Source organism: Haliotis rubra, unplaced genomic scaffold (assembly GCF_003918875.1).
Source record: "Haliotis rubra isolate DU_JTF1 unplaced genomic scaffold, ASM391887v1 Scf239, whole genome shotgun sequence".
Lineage (NCBI taxonomy): Eukaryota > Metazoa > Mollusca > Gastropoda > Lepetellida > Haliotidae > Haliotis > Haliotis rubra.
In genome coordinates this window covers 122623-132020 of record NW_025766436.1, presented here as the reverse complement: position 1 = coordinate 132020, position 9398 = coordinate 122623, and the positions used below count along the sequence as shown (strand labels likewise).

At 43.4% G+C, this 9398-nt stretch overlaps 1 protein-coding gene across 1 annotated transcript; it reads left to right on the top strand.

The window, feature by feature from the left end:
• Nucleotides 1–799: 799 nt before the first annotated feature.
• LOC124278511 (somatostatin receptor type 5-like) lies at nt 800–9124 on the top strand. Its single transcript, XM_046714213.1, has 3 exons — nt 800–838; nt 2987–3054; nt 8215–9124. The coding sequence occupies exons 1-3, from the start codon at nt 811–813 to the stop codon at nt 9070–9072; spliced, it is 954 nt and encodes a 317-aa protein (XP_046570169.1). The 5' UTR covers nt 800–810; the 3' UTR covers nt 9073–9124.
• Nucleotides 9125–9398: the final 274 nt, after the last annotated feature.

Genomic DNA, 9398 nt, shown 5'->3' with positions numbered 1-9398 from the left:
GGTGATGTCATTTGAAAATTCTTGCCCATTCGTCATGGAAAGCCCGTTCGAGCTGTCGGACGTTGACTGGCTGCTGGTGTCAACGTCGTAGTTGTCTTCCGAGATTGTCCCATAGATGTTCTATCGGACCGAGGTCGGGTGAACGAGATGGCCAAGGCAAAACGTCAACATTATGGCGTTTGAGAAAGTCTGTATTGAGTCGGGCAGGGTGGGGTCTGTAGTGAGCCGGGCAGGGTGGGGTCTGGCGTTATCATGTTGGAGAATAATTCCTTGATGTTGTCCCATGACAGGATGTAGAACAGATCGCAACACCTCATCGCCGCATCGTTGGATATTCAGATTGCCCTGAACTGTCACTATACATGTACTTGTCTTCTGATCACCGCAAACTTCTGCCCAAACCATAACACTATCGCCGCCAAAGGGGTGAACATCTTGAATGCAGTTTGGTGCCAACTGTTCTCCCCGATGCCAATACACCCTCAGTCTACCGTCAGCATGAAACAGATTGAATCTGCTCTCGTCACTGAAGAGAACACGTGCCCAGTCACGACGTTGTCCACGACGCATCGTCCTTGTCCACTGTAAACGGTTCCTACGATATAGAGGGGTCACAGACATCCCATGGAAAAGTCGATAGGCCCAGATACCAGTAGCACAGAGTCGTCTCATCACTCTGACCCTGTTGATGCCGTTATCTACTTCTGTTGCTGCTGATGACGTCACATGGATAACCCGGAGCTAACGGCCTTCTCGTAGGGTAGTGACTCTCGGACGTCCACTAGGTCGGTCAGCTGTGTGGCCTGTCTGATGAACACGTCTAAACAGTCGGATTATGGTTTGTCTTGTGGACCGGAAGGTCCTGGTGATATGACTGTACGACGCCCCCATCTGTGTCATTCGAATGGCTCTCTTTCGTTGAGCTGGCGTGACTCTTGGCATTTTCTTCGAGTGCTTATTGTCGTATACCCATCAGCACTGGGACGACTGTTTATACCCTTTTACATGTTGATTGCACGTGCAAGAGTGCAAAATCACGATTTATGCAAATCTGGTGCTTCACGCGTACCCATGAATATGGTTGCGTTTTGGACAGTGTACCCGGATGGTTGCGTTTGTTAAATCTATTTTCCGTGACAATCTCTATGAATTCAATCGACCTTCATGTATGGTGACCAAAAGTTGAAGTGTGTACTTTCTTTTGAACGTCAGTTTAGCTGGAATATTGCTGAGTGCTGCGTTGAACAACAAACAAACAAACAAACACGCCGCTCGTGTAGTATTGAAGTCAGATGGCACTAATAACAGGATAACTTTTGATGGGTTTTGGCTTTGACCACGAATCTCTTCAAACGACCAAGTAGCTATTGGCATCGCCGAACACGGACTTTGAAATATCATGTCAAAATGTTATTTCATAACGTTTGTCTGCCATAAGGCCCTCAATATACAGTCTGGAGATGTGTGTCTTCTTCCCAAAACGTGCGTGCTTTGTAGTAGGCTATTGTCCTACATCCATATTGAAACCATATTGAACACACTGACCGGAATTCATTACGTCTCAGTTTTGTAATGAAACCGTTCCAGTGCAGCAGCATCGTGAACACTGATATGTATGTAATCAGTCCCCTGACTTCACGCAGGCGGGAGGTGGATCTGGCAGACAGAGTCGAGTCACTTGAGAAGTGTGCAGATGTTCTATATCTCCTGCACCAGGCCTACTCGGGACATACGTATGTAAATCACGTCCACTCACTGCAACGTAACACGTAGTCAGTTGACACCGTCTACTTTGGTTGACGCACGAATGTTGCTATGGGAATCTAAAATGAAGCATTCATTATAGCAATATATTTATGATAACAGCCAGTATTAAGAGACTTCATCAGTTGAAGTATATACCGATTATCGTTGATAATTATTAAATTAGTTGATCAGCGGAAGTTAAAAGACCAAACCGAAACATGAATCTCATTAACCTATTCAGACAATGACCTACTTTTCAGCCGATCCGAATTTTCTCGTGTGAAAGAGAAAATAGACATCACAAACAACTATGGTTACACTGAATTCCAATTCCTTGTTTCATAAGAAAATGGTATTTACAAATGAATTTAATTTTAAACTGAAATAACATCGCATTTCTATATTTTATGGCGAGGTGTAGGCAGCATGACCTTAACAAAGACGTCACAGACTGCCCCTGTTTGATCAGGTCGGAAAATGATTCCCAATACATCTGGCTCACTGGTTACACCTGTTATGTGGTTTTTTGCGCTTATTTAGAGTAGTTATGTAACACACAATGTGACTGATATAATATCGATTCCGTACCAGACCGCCAAACATTTCTAGCGGCAGAAACCTCGTTTTGAGATTACTACGATTCCAGATTTCCGTTTGTCAGAGCTCGCTGTACGACATAGCACGCTGCACTACGTGTTTGCAAGGATTAGAAGGGGCGTAGTGTTGCAATATACAAGTGCTTAGATGTATCAAATAATACTGATTAATATTTATGTATCCAGTTAAATGAATTGGTCTCAAAATTCTGTACTGGTTATTGTACTAAGTTGCGCAATAGGACGGAACCCAGTCAGCATGAAAACGAGACTGTTGTGTTATCAATGTTTTGACTTGTCGCAGTATTGGAATGGTTGTAATGTTTTATTAACGGTCGATCGAGGAAATCGGGAACAAAGCTGAGGGTAACATATTTTACATTTGGGATAACGCTTTCTCGCTGAAGTACAGATTAGAATCCTTTTGTTAGGTTTATAGGCTTTGCAGCGAAAGTATAATCCCAAATATAACATGTCATACATTTGACCACTTTCTAATTGGCATTGTGTTTTCAAAGCTGAGGGTCGTAATAAAGCCCCATCAGCCACTCCCACCCCCTCCACCCCTACACACAACCACCACCACGTCCGACCCCGACGATAAATCTAGGCATGATTGCTAAAGCTAAACTATTGTTTTTCAGGCCAAACGGAGATTGAAGTAACTGTCCTCACCATTATATTTGTTGCCGCAGTTGCTGGGAACGGCCTGGTGAGTACAGCATACACAGTGGTGTGGTGGTTTGGTCAACACGGGCGGTTTTGTACAGGTAACAGTGACAGTAATCCATCCGCTATTGTGACCCTGTTTACAAGAGGTGGCGCTCATATTGCTGAATGTACAGTCATATCAAGATTCATAACTGTAGGAGTAGTTACACTATCTACTACAGCCACTACAGCCACTACAGATCTAAAGAGCCTATAGGTGAGCACTAGATAAAGGGTCCAAATGACAGGATCTCCATTATAGCGCCAAGCCTCAAGCATATTGAATAGACTCACTGGTCTGTCTGCACAGAATGGCTGTCTCTACCATCTGTACAGACTCTCTTCTGTCTGTACAGACTGACTGCCTCCATTATCTGAACTGTCTGTATTGACTGTCTCTACTCTCTTACAGACTGACTGTACTGACTAACTGACTGTCTGCACTGTTGTACAGACTGACTGTCTCTTCTGTCGGCACCCATCAGCTGACTGTGCCTACTGCCTACTGACTAAATGACCCGCTGTCTTGACTAACTGACTGTATGGTCTGTACTCACTGACTGTATGGTCTGTACTGAGTAACTGACTGTATGGTCTGTACTGACTGTATGGTCTGTAATGATTGTATGGTCTGTACTGACTGTATGGTCTGTAATGATTGTATGGTCTGTGATGACTGACTGTATGATCTGTACTGACTGTATGGTCTGTACTGAGTAACTGACTGTATGGTCTGTAATGACTGTATGGTCAGTACTGAATGTATGGTCTGTACTCACTGACTGTATGGTCTGTACTGACTAACTGACTGTATGGTCTGTACTGTCTAACTGACTGTATGGTCTGTACTGACTGTATGATCTGTACTGACTGTATGGTCTGTACTGACTGTATGGTCTGTACTGACTGTATGGTCTGTACTGACTAACTGACTGTATGATCTGTACTGACTTATGATCTGTACTGACTGTATGGTCTGTACTGACTGTATGGTCTGTACTGACTGTATGGTCTGTACTGACTAACTGACTGTATGGTCTGTACTGACTGTATGGTCTACTGACTAACTGACTGCATGGTCTGTACTGACAATTGACTGGATGGTCTGTACTGACTTATGATCTGTACTGACTGTATGGTCTGTACTGACTGTATGATCTGTACTTACTAACTGACTGTATGGTCAGTACTAACTGACTGTATGGTCTGTACTGACTGACTGCATGGTCTGTACTGACTGACTGTATGGCCTGTACTGACTATGGTCTTTACTGACTGCATGGTCTGTACTGACTTACTGACTATGGTCTGTACTGACTAACTGACTGTATGGTCTGTACTGACTGTATGGTCTACTGACTAACTGACTGTACGGTCTGTACTGACTGTATGGTCTGTACTGACTGTATGGTCTGTACTGACTAACTGACTGTATGGTCTGTACTGACTGTATGGTCTGTTCTGACTAACTGACTGTATGGTCTGTACTGACTGTATGGTCTGTAACTGACTAACTGTACTGACTGTATGGTCTGTACTGTACTGACTGTATGGTCTGTACTGACTGTATGGTCTGTTCTGACTAACTGACTGTACGGTCTGTACTGACTAACTGACTGTACGGTCTGTACTGACTAACTGACTGTATGGTCTGTACTGACTGGATGGTCTGTACTGACTGGATGGTCTGTACTGACTGGATGGTCTGTACTGACTGGATGGTCTGTACTGACTGTAAGGTCTGTACTGACTGTATGGTCTGTACTGACTAACTGGCTGTATGGTCTGTACTGACTGTATGGTCTGTTCTGACTAACTGACTGTATGGTCTGTACTGACTGTATGGTCTACTGACTAACTGACTGTACGGTCTGTACTGACTGTATGGTCTGTACTGACTGGATGGTCTGTACTGACTGTACGGTCTGTACTGACTGTATGGTCTGTACTGACTGTATGGTCTGTACTGACTAACTGGCTGTATGGTCTGTACTGACTGTATGGTCTGTTCTGACTAACTGACTGTATGGTCTGTACTGACTGTATGGTCTACTGACTAACTGACTGTACGGTCTGTACTGACTAACTGACTGTATGGTCTGTACTGACTGGATGGTCTGTACTGACTGGATGGTCTGTACTGACTGGATGGTCTGTACTGACTGGATGATCTGTACTGACTGACTGAGTGTGTCTACTGTCTGTACTGATTGAGAGTATGCAATTGATAGGGCTATTCAATGTTGTGTTTCTCTGATTTCAAAGCAACAAAAACCTAACAAACTGCAGGCAACAACCTATAAGTCTACAACTCTACAACACGAATTTTTTTAGGATTAAAAGAGATGACGACACGGGTACTATAGCACCCGGTGGCAGACATCCCACTGAAGCTCGGGGTCAATACAGGTGACCTTATAGAAAATAACAGTTGTAAAATGTAGAAAATCCAACCAAACTCACGTTTTTATATCTCTTAACCAGTTGAGATTCTACCCCTTACCCTAAATGAGTATTTTATGTTTGGTTTTCTAATCATTTTCTCCTAACCCGGATTGAATTTTAACCACCAGTTAGTGCTGGATTCAGATCCAATCACACATGTAATTATGTGTATGACACATGTGACAAAACCCTTAACATGACCAAAAGAGCTCATTATACGATTATTATCGTATCATTATTCCGAGTATATTATATGAATATGAATATGAACCACTATGTAACAGTGATAATTCCAGGTGTTTACGAAAACGTGATCGTATCCAGGCCTACGGTGGCAAACGCACGCAAGGTTTGTAATGATTCAAATCAGGAAACCAGTTTAATTAAGGGCTTGTGTGAAAACACTGCAATCGCCCTTAACAGATGGCGTCAAAACACAAGAGCCCTCTCGTATTAAACAGGCCTCAGTGACGTCATAAGTGCGATCGTGCTTCCGGTCGAAGCAGGTCACGTGGTCAATCTGTCGTGCAGCAGGTTTTGAGTTGGTATCAATTCACATTACTCTGTCTAGGCGAAGTCAAATGAGATGCGGCTGACAGGCATATTAAATCTTCGTCCCTGGCATTGCGTGATTTATAACGGGTCAGGACAGTGAACAGCGTACAAGAACTCTCTACTGTTAGGGTTCTATACCTGGCACTTAATTTCCCCTCAACACTCTTACACCTTCCTGTACAGGCAAGTATTCTTCAGTAACTCTCTACAAACTAACACATCCTGTTATCAGGACGGGTACCAAAATACACTTGGCAGCCGACAGATCTCTGACGTACGCCTCTCCAGATAACTACCACAAAACGTTATGAGATTGACAGATTCGAATAATACGATGTCAAGGTTTAAATACAAGATCCCGGTCTACACACGGCAATTCTGATGAACGTTCGTTTTAACAAAAGGATATCATTATATGATATTGAATTTAAAATATCATACTAACGCAGTAAATGTTTTGGGTTATTTTAAGTTTTTTAGACCACTAAATTCTAATGTGATTGTGCAATTTCATTTTTTATGTTAGGTATGTAAGACTTGAGACGCAAGCCTGACTTCAGACGCAAGAACGTGTTCATTTGAGTCATGTTCTTATCAGATCACAGTTGCCAGTTAGACGTGTAGTCTCGGACTCGCCAGAGAGCAGACCACCCACCCCAACCCCCACTGAGTACCTCATGCTAGTTGTAAGAGGAGACTAACGGGATCGGTTGGTCAGGCTCGCTGACTTGGTTGACTCATGTCATCGTATCCCAATTGCATAGAACGATACTCATGTTGATCACTGGATTGTCTGGTCCAGACATGATTATTTACAGACCGCCGCCATATAGCTTGAATATTGCTGAGTGAGGCGTTAAACAACAAACGAACCAACCAAGTTTTGAGTCAATGTACCATACACATTTTGTGTGTTATAAATAACTTGGTATCAATATCACATTTGGGGCAAGCAGCTGACTTTCCATCTTCAGTATTTGTTTGTCACAGCCACTCCGTGCGTGTGTACGCTCTCACAGACATTGTTTCCCGCAGTGTTAGCCATGGTGCTGATAGGTATTATTAAGCTATACAGTTGATTCCAGAATGCCATTATTCATGTAGCTCAGGAGAAATAGCATGGTTTCACTGTCGTCAATGCCAATAATTAAACAATCCTGTTGCTCTGACAAATGAATTACATGCACCACCATCCTTGTATCGACTGCCTCCTGGAAACTGAATGGGTGTGTGAGATCAGACGCATTGCTGTCATTGAAATATGTTGCCATGCACATATCAATCAGGAATGCTTCAACACCAAGTTTGCAATATATCGAGTAGTTAGATATACCTTGAGAGATAAAGTGTTACATACTGAGCTTCCAGTCTTACGATAGTAAACATGGTCTTCCGTTTCATTGTGAAATATTTGTAGAGGTTCAATACTGATGTTTTTTAACATTAAAAATGCTTTAAGTAACACATGATGTACATCTAGGTCTTGAAAGATTGAATGGTCAGTACGAATAAGTGAAAATGATTACCCATTATTGATTAGTTGTACCTCATCAAACAAGAGTGAAGTGGCCGATTTAATCCTCCTCCTCTGATAAATAATTGTGCCTACGCTGCCATTGAAACAGAGCACATTATACACTACATACCCTTGTCATACGACCACAACCATAGTTTACTTGAAGAACAGGCATATATTTTCAAGAACACATACGTTGTAACTTGCTTTACCGTAGTTGTTGTTACATTTTCGAAAGGTTTTAGAACAAGTCTATACTGATTCTCAACACAGCCCCAGGGACGGTGGGCTAGCCTAGTGGTTAAAGCGTTCACTCGTCACGCCGAAAACAATGAGTACAATGTGTGAAACCCATTTCTGGTGTCCCCGGCCCTGATATTGCTGGAATATTGCTAAACGCGGCGTAAAACTAAACTCACTCACTCAACACAGCCCCCCGACGCCGGTTTATCTGGTATAATCTTCCATGATGAAGCTGGAATATTATACGTATTCAATATACGTATTTCCTAGTACATCGCCAAGAGATACACATGTCTGGAAGCTGCTGCACGAATCCACGCTGTTTCACACAAAGTGCTGTCTACAGATAACTACACGAGAGAACTATTTGATGTCAATGATAACATGTCTGTTCCCTTGCAGGTTTTGCTGGTCATTCTAAAGTGTCGGAGACTGCGCAGTGCCACCAATTTCTTCATCGCCAACCTGGCCTTCACAGACCTTCTGTTGGCGTCTGGCATCCCCTTCATCGCCACCACGCGCGTCACAACATCCTGGGAGTTTGGTGACGTCATCTGTAAACTCGTGACCTACATCCAGTTCATCGCTGGGACATGCTCCATACTGACAATGATGATGATCTCGATAGAGCGCTACACCTATATCTGTTTCTCCCACCGCAGGCGCATGTCCGGGCAACTTGCCTGCTGGATCATTTCCGGGGTATGGGCCATCTCTATAACATTTCCGCTTCCTATTGCGCTTGCGCAGGCTGAACTAAGTATCCTTCAAAATGGGAATGTGTACATATTTTGTGGAATCCACTGGCAGGAAGGGTTTCACGCCGATGTGTATTTGATTTCGATGGGAATCTTATTTTGTATGCTTCCTCTGATAGTTATAACTATATTCTACTACAAGATATTCCACATGGTGCGGACTTCGACCAGGAGGAGTCAGCTCCGCGGGTCAACACGTGGGAACAAGCTTCAAGTGCGACTTATAAAAATGAGCGTGTTGATTGTGTTCATGTTTGTGACGATGTGGTTGCCATTCTATATCATCGGCTTCTTTGGAGTGTACACGAAATCTATTACGTCATCGAACTTTGTGATCACGATCATCCTAGCTATGGGCAACACTTGTCAGAATCCAGTCATATACGGGTACTTCAACACCCGCTTCAGGGAGGAGTTCAGACAGTTGTGCTGTTGTGGACAGGCTGGCCAACAACAGACGGCGGCCAATGTGCCGTCTACCGAGGAGGCAGAACGATCATAGGGACACTTTAAGACAGTGAAGGTGTAATACAACCAATAGAATCTAGAATGTACCCGCATCTCTTCATTGCCTTAGCCGTTAACCCGGGAAGATCCAGGTTAGAATTGGTCTTCAGTAATACTTGTCGTAAGAGGCGACTAACGGGTGGTGTGGCTGGTTGACATTGTTGATGAACCATCGTATTCCAATCCCGTACAGCGATGTTCATAATGTCAATCACTGGATTGTCTGGTCCAGACTCGATGATTTTCAGATCTAGACCGCCGGCATATGGCTGGAATATTGCTGAGGGCCGCGTAAAAAACAACAACAAAAAACAAACAAAC